Source organism: Loxodonta africana, chromosome 3, assembly GCF_030014295.1.
Source record: "Loxodonta africana isolate mLoxAfr1 chromosome 3, mLoxAfr1.hap2, whole genome shotgun sequence".
Classification (NCBI taxonomy): Eukaryota; Metazoa; Chordata; class Mammalia; order Proboscidea; family Elephantidae; genus Loxodonta; species Loxodonta africana.
Window position 1 is genome coordinate 206575754 of NC_087344.1, and position 16906 is coordinate 206592659.

The following is a 16906-nucleotide window of genomic DNA, read 5'->3' on the forward strand; positions in this document are numbered from 1 at the left end:
AATATTAAATAAGAGTGGTGATAAAGAGCATCCTTGTCTTGTTCTCGTCCTCAAGAGGAAGGCTCTCAGCCTTTCTCCACTGATGAAAATGTGGGCTGTGGCTTTTGCACGTAGGCACTCAGTTATGTTGAGGAATTTCTCTTCTGTTCCTGTTTCGCTTAGAGTTTTTATCAGGAATTGGTGTTGGATTTTATCAAATGCCCTCTCGGTGTCAATTGAGATGATCGTGTGATTCTTTTGTTTTATTTATGTGGTGAATTACATTGATTGATTTTCTAATGTTGAACCATCCTTGTATCCATGGTATGAATCCCACTTGATCATGATGTATTATTTTTTTGATATGCTGTTGAATTTTGTTGAGAATTTTTATGTCTATATTCATGAGGAATATTGGACTATAATTTTCTTTTTTGTGGTGTTGCCTGGCTTTGGTATTGGGGCTATGCTGGCATTGTAGAATGAATTAGAGAGTATTCCTTCCTTTTCTATCTTCTGGTAATAGTTTGAGTAGAATTGCTGCCAACTCCTCTTTGAATGTTTGGTAGAAATCTCCAGTGAAGCTATCTGGACCATGTCTTCTTTTTGTTTTGGGGAGTTTTTTTTTTTTAATGACCTCTTCAATTTCTTCTTTTTTGATGGGTCTGTATAGATTTTCTACCTCTATTTTTGTTAGTTTAGGTAGGTAGTGTGTTTCTAGAATTTGCCCATCCTTTCTAGGTTTTCAAACTTATTGTGGTATAGTTTTTCATAATTTTCTTTTATGATCATTTTTATCTCAGTTGGTTCTATTGTAATGTCACCCATCTCTCATTTCTTATTTTGGTTATTTGCATCTTGTCATTTTTTTCCTTTGTCAATTTGGCCATTGGTTTATCAACTTTACTGGGCCTCTCAAAGAACCAACTTCCAGTCTTGTTCATTCTTCCTGTTGTTTTTCTGTTTTCTATTTCATTTATTTCTGCCCTGACCTTTATTATTTCCTTTCCTCTGGTAACTGTGGTTCTGTTGTTCTTAATTACAGGTAAAGTGTAGCAATGGCTGCTGTTTATTCTGGCATTTCCTTTAAGCTTAAAAGCAAGACAACTTCCTGGGAAGATAAACTAAAACTAGCTCACTTTGCTTGGATTTCCCACCAGTGCTTCCTTCCAAATAAAGAACAAGTAAGTTAAAGTGAAACTTACCCATATATATGTTTTTTTTTTGAAACTTGTATTTTTAAAACCTAAAACAGCTACTGCACGTGTAAGTTGCATATTGATATTTAATGGAGGAAACTTTGTTGAAAGTTAAAGGTAATGTCAGTTGAAATAATGAGTCAGGTGTTTTCATTAACAAAGCTTTTCTGTTATAAAACCTCATGTAGCATTTTTTTATGTTAGGAAATATTACTTCTATTACAAATTAAGTATATGTACTAATGAACAAATTGGGAATTAGGTTACAGAAGTTAGGTTCTGAAAGCCTGTAGTTAGTTCCATTTGTATGTAAATCCAAAATGATGCACTATAAGCAGTTGCTTATTGGTGCTTTGTTAAAAATCTTTGGCATGTGATAAATTAAAAATTGGGAAGTAGAGAAACTACCAAGAATGACTTGCTCTTAGTTAACATTTCTCAAGCTTATTTGGCCAGATGATACCGTTAATAGAAGAGAGATACCAGGTCAATGAGCTCATGAAATTGGACTAACATAAACCCAGATGCTTACAGCACAAAGTGTATCAACGATGGCTTACACGTGCTAAATGATGACAAAGTATAGTGTGTCGGTCAACTGTTGTATCTACTGCTTTCTAAACCTAGCTGCATACAGGAGGATCATCTTGGCAGTGTGATAGTCACCTTGTAAGTGCTGCATAAGAATAAGACAGAAGGGGAAGTTGGTGGCAGATGATTTGATCAAGGCCTCCATCATACTTATCCCAAGAGTTTTATTTTTTTCTTTCTAGCATCTGTCCTCATTTATACTTTTATGACAGTTCTATAGCATGAACTGAGACCTCACTGCCTTTCCCCAGTGTTTTATGAATAAAGAAACATGTCACAGTAATGGAAACTGTCCATAGACAACACTGCTTTTTGTAAAGCACTCATACATTATTTCACACGGACTGTTTTCTAGTTGAGGTAAGTAGACTTAGAGCTTAGCTGCAGGTGATGTCAAAAAGCCAGGACATAAGCCCTAGTCTTCTGGAGCTTACTCTCTGGACCCTAGGTGGTACTAACAGTCAATACACTTGGCTGCTAACTGAAAGGTTGGAAGGTCTGAGTCTACCCAGAGGTGTCTTGGAAGAAAGGACAAGCGATCTACTTCAAAGAATCAGCCATTGAAAACCCTATGGAACACAGTTCTGCTCTGACACACCTGGGGTTGCCATGAGTTAGAATCAACTCAGTGGCAACTGTTTTGTTTGTTTGACCATTCCAGGTATCTTAGGCTGGGTTCTCTTGAGAAGCAAGACCAGTAATGCGTATAAATATATACAGATAGACTTTTATATTAAGGAAAGAGCTCACGCAGTTGCAGGGGTTGGAACGTCCCAAGTCCTTGGATCATGATAGAGTCCTTTGCCAATTCATGGAGTCCCAGAAGCTGGTGAACCCAAGATGAGCAGGTTAGAGAGCAGGGATCCCGCTCACAGGTTTTGACGGTTGAGTAATCCCCAAGGTTGACAGGTTTTTCCTGAGTCACATAGCTGCAGGGACAGGCAAACCCAAGATAGGTGGGTTGGGGAGCAGGACTCTTGCTCGCAGGCCATGAAGATGGGCGAATCCCAAGATGGACAGGTGAGCTGCTAGCTCAAGTCCCAAGAACCGGAGGTCAGACAAGAGACAGCTGCTGGATCCAGAACAAGCCAACAACCTTTGCAAGGTGAGCAGGAAAAGGAAGTAGACCGTGGAAGGCAGAGAGATGAAGGCTGAGGGGGTGGTGAGCCACCACAGGCCCCACCCCTGCCAGTACCACTCAGTCGATTCCATCATGGGGGTGATCACACATCAGATTTCAACAGGAAAGTGATCACAACATTACACAACTGCCAAAACACTGAGAATCATGGCCCAGCCAAGTTGACACACAATCTTAACCATCACTCCAAGCAATTGCTGTTGTGCTTATGACTTTTGAAACATAGTGTAACTTGAGAGAACGGGATAAGACATGTTAGCGTTTCACCTAAAATTTATTTGTTGGCTATAGACAGAGACAAAAATTAAAGCATTTTTCCAACTTTATATTGATTCTTTGATAATAAACATTTTAAGATACCAAAACATTTATGTAATATAATATTACCAAAGGTAAGTTTTTAGGGACAATTTTTTTCTTCTGGGAGTTGAATTTGGTTATGACTTGAATATCACCCTAAATGTAAAAATATCTCTTGCCAGAGAAGTTCATTTATTTTCAGAGTACATTTCCTCCAAATTCAGGTATTACTTGATTGGGCAAGACAGTCATTGGTTGCATTTTATAAGAAAAAACTTGAACTGGAGGAAGACATTGTCGAAAGGCTGTGGATCTATATAGATAACATTCTACATAGCAGAAAATTGCAGAGTCTCCTCAAGAATGGAAAGACGATTAACCTTCAGATTTCACTAGTCAAGGTAATTAACAGTCTTTTTAGAACAATCCTGTGTGTGTTGCGTGTGTCTCAGTTGACTCCCTGTTTTCAGCCTCCTGGGAGATGTGAGACCTACCAGGCTTTCTTGAATTTTTGCCTCTACGAATGTACCACATTTCTTCCTCACTACTCCCCTAGTAGCATTTTCCTTCTTTCGCCTTTGCCGCCAAATGATTTTACACAGGCAAATGAATCCTGGTGTCCAAAATTGATTCATTTTAATGTTTCAGAGTACGAATTTGGGTAGAAAGATACTCAGAGATTGTGGTTCTGACTCAATAGCAGGTTATGTGACATTTTTAATTTGGAAGTTATATGAAACTTGAGTTAGTCTATGTAAATGTAATTTTAGAAGTTACAGGTAAGTTCTGAAAATAGATTTGATTCTATTAAAATAGCACAATCTCAGTCAAAGGTTAGGCAGTTAATACTACTGGAAAGTTATTTGTTTTAGGATCAGTTATGTGAAGATGCAAGAATGTTAAGGTAGGGGAGGAGAGGGAAATAATAATTGCTAGAGTCATAATGACAGCTGTCATTTACTGAGTGCCCATTATATGCTTACACTGTACTAAGCACTTTTTGATATTTAATATTCAAGAAAAGTTTGGGGCTATTTCATAAACAGGCTTTTGGTTACCTTTTTAATTGGAAAAGGTAGCCAGCAAATTACACTACTCTGTGATTTTGCTTTTCAGCCTTTCTCTTGGGCCTGGAGAAAGATGAAAGGCCAAAATCTAAATATAGATTTCCTCAAAGGTTTTTAACTCTAAGTGATTCTGAAGCCTCAGCTCAGAAGCATGGGCTTCATTGTTGAAATCGAGTATTTTGGAATACCATGAGAATAGTGACAATAAAACCACCATCAGGAAGCGCTTAGTAAGCTCCGGCAACTGTGCCTAAAGTGCTTTCCACGCATGGTTTTGTTTAAGGATCTTACCTCCATTTTATAGATGAGGAAACGAAGCTCAGAGGTTTAAGTGCCTAAAATCACACAGCTTGTAAGTGGCGGAGCCGGGGTTTGAACCTAGATTTACCTGATTACAAAGCCCACACTGTGAACCACTGTGAGCCTCACGCACAGGAGCCTGAAGGCAGAAAAAGGAAGTGGAGAAGGGCTCATTACAGTGAAGGATTAAATAGCTTAGCTGCCTGATGGGTCACAGGCTTTAGTGGGTCTTTAAATTACGTCACTTTTTTAAATACAATCGACCCATGGTCGCCAAAGTGGATTACTCAAAAACTATCCTTTGAGAAGTGAAAGAGAAGAGAATCTTGTTTAGGTGCTGTCAAGACAGTTCCAACTCATAATGACCCCATCCTCAACAGAACAAAACACTGCCCGGTCCTGCACCATGCTCATAATCGTTGTTATGCTTGAACCCATTGTTGCAGCCACTGTGTCAGTCCATCTCATTGAGGGTCTTCCCCTCTTTCACTGACCAAGCGTGATGTCCTTCACCAGGCACTGGTCCCTCCTGACAACATGTCCAAAGTACATGAAACAAAGTCTTGCCATCCTTGCTTCTAAGGAGCATTCTAGCTGTACTTCTTCCAAGACAGATTTGTTCATTCTTCTGGTAGTCCATGGTATATTCAATATTCTTCACCAGCACCATAGTTCAAAAACATCAACTCTTCTCTGGTCTTCCTTATTCGTTGTCCAGCTTTCACATGCATGTGAGGCAACTGAAAATGCCATGGCTTGGGTCAGGCTCACCTCAGTCCTCAGAGTGACATCTTTGTTTTTTAACACTTTAAAGAGATCTTTTGCAGCAGATTTGCCCAATGCAATAAGTCTTTCGATTTCTTTTTTTTTTTGGCTGTGACAAACGTAAATTAATTTTCTTGCAGGAGGTTAAAAGTCAGAATTCGGTATGCCGGTTTAAGAAGACTTTCTGTCTCTTATCAGCTCAGGGGAAGGTCCTTGTCCAGTTTCTGTTCCTTGGCTCCTGAATGATCGTCACGTAGCATGGCACCTATCCCTGCTTGCTCACTTTCTTGTTTAATCTCTTTTATATCTCAGAAGAGATTGATTTAAGATACACCCTACACTAATACTGTGTCATTAACATAACAAAGAAAACACATTCGCAAATGGGATTATAACCACAGGTAGAGGGTTAGGATCTACATCACGTGTTTTTGGGGGGACACAATTCAGTCGATAATACACATATTCTTCCACATATGCTGTGAATCTCACACAATATTGCCTTTCTTACTTTTATTTTTTGGCTTTAAAAAGTCTATTATCTTTTAAAGAGATTTAAAAAATAATTTTGAGGATTTTATGTTTACCGCATATTTACCATTTCTCGTGTTCTTTATGTAGATTCACTTTTTCACGTGACATCGTTTTCCTTCTGCCTAAATGATTTCCTTTCACGTTTCTTGTGCAGATCTGGTGTCAGTGAATTCCTTCATGTACTGTTTGTTAAAAATGTTATCATTTTGCTTTCATTTCTGGGTGTAGAATATGAAGTTGACAGTTTTTTCTTTCAGGACTTTAAGCATGTGTGTCGCACTCTTGTGGCTTGTGTCGTTTCTGACGAGAATACTGCTGTCATTACTACATTTGTTCCTCTGTCATAGGTCTTTTTGGTGTGTGGCTGATTTTAATGATTTCTCTTTGTTGCTAGTTTTAAGCAATTTGTTGAGGGTATGTCTTGGTGTAGTTTTCTTCATGTTTCTTATGCTTGGGGTTTATTGAGCTTTTTACATCTCTGTGCTTAAAATTTGGAGACCTTTGAAAATTTGAGGGTTATTTCTTCAAATATTTTTGCACTCCCACTCCCCACTTTCAAGATTCTAACTATACATTGCTCTGATTACATGCTCCTTGGGTTTTCTCATTGCTTGCTGATGCCCTTTTATTTTCTAATTCTTTTTTTCCTCTGAATTCCATTTTAGGCCGTTTCTATTGCTGTATATTGAAATTTACCTCTCGTTTCTTCTGCAGTGCCTATTCCACTATTAATATCATCCAGTGCATTTTTTGTTGTGAAGTTTCAATTGGAATTTGTTGTATCTTCCATGTCTCTACTTGCCACATCCAATCTTTCCTGCCCTTTCTTGAACATATGTAATATAGTTATAATAACTGGTTTCAGTATTCTTGGCTGCTAATTCCATTATCCGTGTTATTTACTTTCTTTTTTAGTTGTGCTTTAGGTGAGAGTTTACAGAGCAAATTATTTTCTCATTCAACAATTTATACACAAATTGTTTTGTGACATGGGTTGTAATCCCTACACTGTGTCAGCACTCTCCATTTCCCCATCCTGGGTTCCCCATTCCCATTTGTATGTTTTTCCTGTCCCTTTCTGCCCTCTCGTCTTTGCTTTTGGACAGGTGTTGCCCATTTGGTCTTGTGTACATAATTGAACTGAGAAGCGTGTTCCTCACGTGTGTTATTATTTGTTCTATAGACTTGTGCAGTCTTTGCTGAAGGGAACTTAAGGAGTGGTTTCAGTTCTGAGTTAAAAGGGTGTCTGGAGGCCATAGTCTCAGGGGTTCCTCCAGTCGCTATCAGACCAGTAAGTCTGGTCTTTTTTTGTGTGTGTGTGTGAATTTGAATTTTGTTCTACATTTTTCTCCTGCTCTGTCCAGGTACCCCTCTTGTGATCCCTGTCAGAGCAGCCGATGGTGGTAGCCAGGCACCATCTAGTTGTTCTGCGCTCAGGCTGGTGGAGGCTGTGGTACTTGTGGCCCGTTAGTCCTTTGGACTAATATTTTCCTTGTGTCTTTGGTTTTCTTCATTCTCCTTTGCTCTGGACAGGATGGGACCAATAGATGTATCTTAGATGGCTGCTCACAAGCTTTTAAGACCCCAGACGCTTTGTGTTTTCCTTGATTTTAGCTGTTTTTATCGTTTTGTCTGTGTTTTCCTTAATTTCTTTCCTAATCTCTTGGAGTGCAGTAGATATCAGTCTTTTGAATACCGTATCAGGTAATTTCACTGCCTTTTCTTCTACTAGAAGGTCGTCTGATTCTTTATTTTAGTCACTTGCTAGAGCCGTCTTGTCTGCTTTTATTATATGTGTTGTTATTGTCTGCTGTCTCTGAGATATTAAGGTATTATTTTCTTTATTGATTGTTCATTTGTTTTGTCCTGCTTCTTTGTTTTGTTTTGCTATGTCATGGTGTGGGGCTGGATGTGCTTTGTTGCTTGCTCATCTGTGGGTATGATAACTTTCACCACCTTGTCTGGGTGGGCAGGGCAGCAGCAGACAAGACGAGCCTGCTTCACTGTATACTGGTTTGGTAAGGTGGCTGAGGGCAGACTGGGTGGGCACTGCCTGCCTCCTGGTGTTGGTCCAGTGATGTGAGAGCATTCACAGCCCGTTGCAAGATAGGCTGGGGCGTCGGACAGACAGTGGTACGAGCTCACTTCCTTCTGTTGAGCAGCTGGTCGAGTAGCAGCGGCGGGGGCGGGGGGGTGGGCAATGTGGGCCCAGGGAGGCAGGCCTGAGCCAGGAATGCTCCAGCCATGGCAGTACATTGAGGTCTAGTGGGAAGAGAGGGGGTAGCCTATGGGGCTAGATAGGGGAAACGAAGAGAAGAAAAGAGACAGAAAGGAAAAAAAAAAAAAAGGACATAGCTGGTGGGTGGGGCAGGGGGACATGGGGTCTGGCAGAAAGGGGGAGACGTGGCATATGTGGTGGGCCAGTGGCTCTTTAGCCACGGTGGTGTGGTGTAGCCTGGCAGAAAGGGGGTACGTGGCTTATGGAGATAGGTGGGAGGGGAAGAAAATAAATGGATGGGTGGATGGATGGACAGATGGATGGACGGACAGACAGATAAAAAAAAGTTTTTTAAATGGCATGGCAGGGGCAGGTAGAAATGTGGCAGCAGTGGGCCAGTAGCTCTCTACCTGCTGTGGGGCTGGTGGGAGGGGGTAGAGGTGTGGTAGGGAGAAAGAAAAGGAGGGAAGGGAGAAAGAAAAGGAAGAAAGGGAAAAAAGAAAAAACAAGGTGCTGTGGGATTTGGCAGTGGGCCTGGAGCGACCCCGGTTGTCAGTTCTCTACCCATAACAGTGCAGCATGGCCCAACGGGAAGGGGTAGAGGTGAGGTACTGGGCTGTGTGGGGGGGAGAAAGAAAACGAAGAAAGGGGGAAAAAATGGCATGGCAGGAGCCAGCAGGTGGGTAGCGGGGTGGACCCGGACTGGCTTTGGGCTTGTGTCCTTCTAGCCAGGGCCACACGTTGTTGCCCTGTGGGAAGGAGTAGAGGTTGGGCACGAGGATAGGTGGAAGGGGGAAAGAAAAGAAAAAAATATGTTGCTGCAAGAGTCAGTTGGTGGGGTTGGGCAGACCTGGGCTAGCAGTGGGCCAGTGCCTCTCTAGCCAAGGTGGTGTGGAGTGGCCCAGCAGGAAAGGGTAGAGGTGAGGTACGGGCTAGGTGGGAGGGAGAAAGAAAAGGACGAAAGGGAAAAATAATAATAAAAAATATGATGTGGCTGGAGCTGGCAGGTGGGTGTGGGCAGACCCCAGCTGGCAGCAGGCTGGTGTCTCTTTAACCTTGTCTAGTCAAGGTGGCATGGCATGGTCTAGTGGGAAGGGGTGGAGGTGAGGTGCTGGCTAGGTGGGAGAGAGAAAGAAAAAGAAGAAAGAGGGAGAAAAAGAGGAAAAATTAAAAAAAGAAAAATGGCTTGGCAGTAGCTGGTGGGTGGGGCCAGTATCTCTTTAGCTTTGTCTAGCCAAGATGGCACAGCCTGGCCTGACAGAAAGGGGTAGAGTTGAGGTATGGGCTAGGTAGGAGGGAGAAGGAAAAAGAGGAAAGGGAATAAAAAATGACATGGCAGGAGCCAGCAGGTAGGGCCGGGGTGGATCCGGGCGGGCGGCAGGCTGGTAGCTGTCAAGCCAAGGCATCTCAGCGTGGCCGTTTGAGAGGGGTGGAGGTGGTGTACAGGGCAGAAGCATAAGGGGTTGGAAAGCATATTTCTCTGGGAGGGCACTGTCTCCTGTTGGGAGTTCTGTGAAGTTCCCTTCTCGTACTCCCTGTCCGTGGTTGTCACTGTGCTCCAAGCTGGCGATGTTGTGCCATCTCAGTTGGTGGGGGACTTCACTCCATATCTCTGCATGTTCTCTGTTTTCCTTCAGGTTCTTCTTCCATTTGGTGTTTGATCTATTTGTTTATCCCTTCATTTGATGCTTAGGGTTCTAGGACTGATGTTTATCTGTTTTATTGTTTCTCACGTCTTTGCTGCAGAGGGACGGCATAATGTATCTCTCTGGCATGCTATGTTGGCTCCACCCCTCTCCGTTTCATTTTTCTGACTTCCAGTTTTCCTAGATTCATACTTCGTGATTTCTACATCCTCAGTATTAATGGAAACCCTGGTGGCGTAGTGGTTAAGTGCTCTGGCTGCTAACCAAAAGGTCAGCAGTTCTAATCCACCAGGCGCTCCTTGGAAACTCTATGATGCAATTCTGCTCTGTCCTATAGGGTCACTTTGAGTCGGAATCGACTCGACAGGAACGGGGTTTTTTTTTTTTTTTTAATTGATGTTTGCAGCTGTTTCTTCTCATTTTGAGTTGTGCCACATCAGGAAATGAAGCTCCTGAAAGCTTTACTACATCCACATCGTTAAGGTTGACTCTACTTTGAGGAGGCAGCTCTTCCCCAGGTATATTTTGAGCACCTTCCAACCTGAGGGGCTCATCTTCTGGCACTGTGTCAGACAGTGTTCCACTACCATCCATAAAGTTTTCACTGAACAGTTTTTTTAGAAGTAGATCACCAGGTCCTTCTTCCTAGTCTGTCTTAGTCTGGAAACTCCACTGAAACTTGTTCCCCACGGGTGACCCTGCTGGTATTTGATATATTGGTGGCATAGTTCCCTGCCTCAGCAACATATGAGCCACCACAGTACAACAGACTGATGGACAAGTGGTGGAAAGAAAATCTTAAACCATCTCTTAAACATCATGCTTATTTAATTTTTATTTTAGTGTGTGTTTTATAACTTATTTCCTATATAACTTATCTAAAACATGAGTTCTGTAGTACATGCCTATGATTTATAAACAAATCACACACACTGGGTGTGAATGTGGAACAGTTTGGAGACCACTGTGGTAGTCTGTTGGCATTAAAGGACTTAACCGTTTTTGTTTCAGCATTTCCAGAGTGACTGTAAGGTCCACCACCGGTAGTTACTTGTGTGGAGATAATAGTACCTAACTCTGAGCAACTGATGGCTTAGCAACCAGGACAAATTTTTTTTTTATAATACTTTAAATGAAAGTTTACAGCTTAAGTTAATCTCTCATACAAAATTTCGTACACGTATTGTCATGTGACACTAGTTGCAGTCCCTACAATGTGACAGCATACTCCACCTTTCCACCCTGGGTTTCCATGTCCATTCAACCGGCTCCTGTCCCTTTCTGCCTTCTCATCCCGCCTCCCCAGAGGAGCCACCCATTTGGCCTGGTGTATCTGCTTAAACTAAGAAGCACACTCTTCATGAGTATTATTTTGCATTTTATATTCCAGTCTAATCTTTGTTTGAAGAGTGGTCTTTGGGAATGGTTTTAGTTCTGGGCTAACCTAGTATTCAGGGGCCATGACTTTGGGGGTTCCTCCAGTCTCAGTCAGACCATTAAGTCTGATCTTTTTACTAGAATTTAAGTTCTGCACCCCACTTTTCTCCTGGTCTGTCAGGGACTTTGTTGGGTTCCCTGTCAGGGCAGTCATTGGTGATAGCCAGGCACCATCTAGTTCTTCTGGTCTCAGACTGATGGAGTCTCTGGTTTATGTGGCCCTTTTGAACCAGGTCAGATTTGATTCTTAGATTCTGAAAGGTGGAAGCAAGTCAACATGAGTGAATTTAGGAATCTGCCCAGCCATCGTTAATTTCTGGTGTTGATGAATTTGGGAGTTTCAGAAGCAGTAGACTGTGGGTCTATTCCATAATAAGTAGTAATTGGCAACATTTGCTCTCCTTTTCAAGGGTACTTTTTGTTTTTGCTATAGAAAAAGTTTAATTAACTATGAAAATATATTTTGGTCAGGCCTAAAGTACCGTCCACTTTGTAGCATCTAAGCTGAATTGTAGGTTTAGGATTTAAGAAGAAATAACCATTGGAATGGAAAGCTTACAAACCGCAGCTCTTCAACAAGGGGCAGCAGATTTACAAGGATATTGGTCCCTGCCCTGTTTATGTTGGTAGGAGATTGCTATGTAATTAGAAGAGGTACTTGCCTTCCCTTGGAGCACTGAGCAAATGTCAGGTGATTTATATGATCACACAGGCATTCTTTCTCATCAAGCTGAAGGCAAGGAGTGAGTTCATTGATCCCGATGTACTTTTATTGTGTATGTGTGGGATTAGGGTGATAAGTTAGTAATGACCTCTCTTTATTCTTTAAATCTTCAGATCATAAATGAAAGAATAGCCGAGTTCTCCCTGTTGGGATCCCAGAGAAACATCTGTGCTGTCCTGAGCTGCTGCCGGAGCATCCTTTCAACACCTGCCCTTGCTGTCATTTATGTCGCCAAGCAGGAGCTGATGGTGGCACTCCTGAGCCAGCTGTGCCGGTCAGCCTGCAAGCAGCCAGGAGGAGCTGTGGTAGCCCAGCTGTTCGAGGTCATCCACCTGGCCTTTGGCCATTATCTCTTGATCCAGCAGCAGCAGGTAAACCCGAAACGTGCCTTTGGGGAAATGATCGGGCACCTGTTCCAGCCTTGCCTGGTCCTGCGACACTTACTCTCGGTGGGCCAGTGGGCGCAGGGCGGCCAGGGACAGCTGCGGCAGGCCCTGAGCCGGGACATTAGGAATCAGATAGAGGCCCTGCTTCGAGGCGGAGCTTTTCAGCCCGAGCTGCTTTCTTCCTATAAAGAAGAGCTCCTAGAACAGCAGCAAGGCAATGCAAAGATGGGGGCTATGAAAAACCTTCTGACACCCATTGACACCATGGTCGCCAAGCTGGTAGATGCTGGCTGCTGTGAGCCATCCCTGCAGGCAACTGTTGTGGCCAGCTCAGTGGCCTTGCTATACAGGCTCTTTCTAGAGTCTTACTTCAAGGAGGGGAACCAACTGCTGTGCTTCCATGTGCTCCCCAAGCTATTTGGCTGCTTGAGAATTTCACGTCTAGAGGAGGAACAGGTAAAAGCCCTGTCCACGTCAGACTGGACCACAGAACTTTTGGTCGTGGAACAGCTTCTAAATGTAGTGGTCAACTACAACATCTACAACGTTGCCGCCGACAGGATCCGGCACGGGGAGGTTCAGTTCCAGTTTTACCGCCGTCTGGCCGAGTTGCTGATAAATCATTCGCAAGCATCAGTGCCAGCCTGGTTCCGCTGTCTCAAGATTTTGATCTCTCTGAATCATTTGATTTTGGAGCCAGACCTGGATGACCTGGTGGCCGCAGCATGGGTTGATGCAGAAGTCACAGAGTTTCGAACCAAGAAAGCTCAGGAGGTGCTTATTAACACTCTGTTCCAGACTTATGCCAAACTCCGACAAGTGCCCTGGTTGTTCAAGGGCGTTCTGGATGTGCTCTGTCGTCCGGCTGCTGAGGAGCTGAGGCAGCCTCTTCTGTCCTCAGGCCCTTCCTTGGTGCTCCGTGAATGCCTTCTGGAGCTACCCCCAAATCAGATCTTGGACACGTGGGCCCTTGTGTTGGAGAAGTTCCAGTCTTTGGTCTTGCCTTGTTTGCTAGGTGACACCGACATGGCCCTGAAGTCGCTGTCACTGAGCTCAGTGCTACATTGTGTCATGTTCAACATGAGAAGCCCGGACAGCAGCACCCCGCTGCCTGTGGTCAGACGGACTCAGTGTTTGATGGAGAGCATGCTTCACAGGCTGGTGCAGCCCTTGCTCTGCCTTCTCGTTGACCCCCAGGGCCCAGCACTCAGCCTGTGGCAACAGAAGGTTAGTGACTCTGCACTGCTGCTTGCTTACACGTGGGCCCAGGTGGATACAATGCTGAGTTTAAACTGTAGCCAATATCACTCTGTATCCGGGCCCCTTACAGGTGTTGCTCTGGAGAGCTCAAACCTCCATTCTTTGCTCCCAGGTATAGAAACGAAACATTGGAAGAAGATAGAAAAGCTCACAGCTCAGTTTGACTCTCTTGGCAGGTATTGCCTAGAACAGCTGTATCTGCAGAAGATGAAAAGGACTTTAATGCAAGCTGGTTTCCAGTCTGAAGAAGCGCTCCAGACCTTGAGATATGATGCTGCCTACATTCTTCGTTCTGGCAAAGAGAGCTTGAGTCAAAGGACGATGGCTTCCTGGGATGGCCATGTGGGGACCGTGAGTACTCTCACCTACCCCATAGCACACTGGTACTTGATTGCCTCAAATCTCACAATTTTGATATCTTACCTTTGCCAGGATGATGTGAGATACCTGGCTAGTGTCCTGCTAAGGAATTTACCAAAGAGCAAAGCCCCAGAAAACCCAGCAGATGAAGAGCCTTGTATCACCCTTGAAAAGCTATCAAAGGCCATTCTTCACAGCCCTCTCTTTCCAGAAATGCAGCCCCTTCATTCTGTTTTCTTAATGTGTGTAATTGCAAGATGTACTAACATTCTGATTTCTGGTGCCCAGAGTGACGTGGGTCTTCTCAGTCAGCAGCTACCCTGGCTTTTTGAAAAGGACCACACAGTTGTGGCTTATTGGGAAAACAGACTAGCAAATGTTGGACCTGAGCGTATAGAGCCAAGAGGAGAAATTGCCCAGAATTTGCTATCGTTGGTCAAGGGTGACTGCCCCATCGAGCTGGATGGAGGACAATTGGAAAGCATCCTGGAGCTTTTGGAAGTGATTTCTGCTCTGCAGCTGGACAGTCTCTTGGCAGCCTATCACCTGCACTGCTTTCTTCTGTTACTGTCCATGGCCATCACCAGGCTGGGGAGCAGTTGCCCCTCACTGCCCCTCAAGTTTCTGACGACCTGCTACCGGCTTCTTGGTTTCCTGCAGAGGGGAAAGAGTGCCCGTGTGGTGTTCAGGATCATGTATGCCAGTGATGTTTTTCAGATCATCCTGACCTCCTTGTTCAAAGCCAGTAGCCGATTTCTCGTTGATACAGATGACCCCTCGTGGTTGGAATTTCTGCAAGAGATCGGGACATTCTTAGAACAGCTGATGCAGATACTCATCCAGGTGAAGCTGAGCTTGGTGCTCAATTTTGGGAAAATCATCGCATTTCTTTCAAGCTGCAGACCAGACACCGAAGCAGCTTCCGGCAACCCGCAGGAAAACCAGACTTGTCTGGGCAGGCAGCTCCTGCTGGTGTCCTTAACTAAGTTGTGCCAAGTCTTGGGGCCGTTTGTCAGAGAACGGAAGCAGCACCGGGAACCCTCCGAGGTGCTGCCCGAGCTGCTGCAGCAGGCTGTTCTGCAGACGGGGGCTGTGCTGCAGCTCTGCTTAGAGCCCGGGGCCTCTGGCCGGCGCCTGCCCCCGGCCCTCCTCTCATCCGTCACCACCCTCCTGGAAGCAGACATGAGCCAGCACTCTAGGGAGAGAGAGGCAGAGACTCCCCAAGTGACAGACAAAGTGCTGGTTCCACTATACCAGACCGTCTACTCTCAGATAGCGTCAGAGTTGCCGGCTCTAGCAGCCAACGTTCCAGCCTTTCAGGCAGCCTTGCGGTTTTTAACTCTCTTCTTTTTGGCCCCAGAACTCCATCCCAAGAAGGACTCCGTTTTTACCTCCACGTTTCATTCTGTGAGAAGAATTCTTACAGGTATGGCATTTTCTCCTGAGCGAGTTTTGTAGAGTTTGTGATAAAAGGCAGCTTTTTTTAAGGGGCCTGTGTGGCGAGTTTTTCCACCCTCCTGTTTTGGGACCAGGTAATAAATTAACATGTGGAATGCATGTCAAAAGGTACAAAATGGTAAGCCATGAAAAGTCTCGCTTCCAGCCCTGACTCCCAGGAATTCATTTCCAGTATGTATGGATATTCTATGCACACATAAGCAATTTTCCCTTTTTACACAAATGGCTGCATTCTACATACATTGCTCAACACCTTGCTTTTTCACTTAGTGTTTTGGAAATCATCGTATATAAGTCTCTTCTTTTTCAGTCTTTAACTTGTCTTGGCCCCTAATGATTAACATAGATAAAACAGCCTTTATATCACTGATGCTGAGAGAATTTCACCGCTAGTAGTAGGCTTTTCAGTATCGGATCGTAGGTGCCATAAATTGACTTAGAAAAATGTAAAATCTGACAACCTTTTTGAAATGCATAGTAATTTATAGGGAACCTCATAAAATCCCGTGAGGGTGGGAGCGGTACCTTATTCTGGTCAGCAGCCCTCGCCCTCAGTGCGGTGACCAGCGGCTGTCAGTGCCCATGGTGTTCATTGTCTGAGGGGACACTCTGTTCTGCAGAGGCCAGCTGTGATTCATCTACAGTCAGATGTCACCCTCCCAGGGCAGCCTAATCGGGTCTGCAGCACAGAAGCACTGCCTTCGTGCATAAAGATTCTATCCTCTGTAGTTAAGTTAAAGGTTAATAGGTCGGCTCTTTCCTATTTAAGGAGTCCTGGTGGCACAGTGGTTAAGAAAAGGTCGGCAGTTCGAATCCACCAGCTGCTGCTTGGAAACCCTGTGGGGCAGTTGTCCTCTGTGCTATAGGGTCGCTATGAGTCAGAATCAACTCAACAGCAAGGGTTTTGTTTTCCCTGTTGAAAGATAGCACCTACCACATTTGGCATGTTTGTTTTTGTTGTTGTTTATTTTGGATTTTGGGTTGTTATTGAGGGTGGGGGTTAGAGTTAAGATAGCCTTTTGATGAAGATTGGGGTCCATCAGCCAAGCCTAACCCTTAAGATACATGACTGTATTTCTGCTTCCCTGTAGATAAGCTATGCAAAGCTACCCTGTGCGCTCAGATTTCTTGATTGAGGGATCACAGGCTGTGCTTCAGATACATAAGAGTTAAGTGTAGCCTTCTGGAAAGTAAGGCCACCTGGTCTGCCTGGGCCAGAGCCAGAATTTAAGTGCTGTGGCCTGAAGAATGTGGCTATTGTCTCCCTGTCAATAACCGTTCTGTCTCTCTGGCTTGATTGTGGGTTCATTTAAAAAGACTTTGGTATCACATTGTCCTGGCTTGTTCTGTCAGCAGCTCTTGCTGTATGGTGTTCACCTCCTTAGCGAGGGCTAAACTATAGTCTTTAATTATGACTAGTTACTGAGCTTTCACTGAACATCCTGAGAGATGACAGCTGAAGGTCTGAAGCCCAGGCTCCCCTGCCCCTGTTTATACAGAACACTGTGTCCCTTTTTTCCCTTCCACCCTGTGAGTTTAAG

General features: G+C 44.1%; 1 protein-coding gene across 4 annotated transcripts in view; it reads left to right on the top strand.

Moving 5' to 3' along the window:
• Positions 1–16906, top strand: part of URB2 (URB2 ribosome biogenesis homolog) — a 43074-nt gene that overhangs the window by 6673 nt on the left and 19495 nt on the right. For all 4 annotated transcript variants that reach the window (XM_064282916.1, XM_064282919.1, XM_064282918.1 and 1 more), the window contains 3 exons: positions 1025–1163; positions 3435–3611; positions 12015–15333. In XM_064282916.1, the coding sequence (XP_064138986.1) occupies positions 1038–1163; positions 3435–3611; positions 12015–15333 (3622 nt within the window). In that variant the 5' untranslated portion in view covers positions 1025–1037. The remainder of the gene's footprint in view (positions 1–1024; positions 1164–3434; positions 3612–12014; positions 15334–16906) is intronic.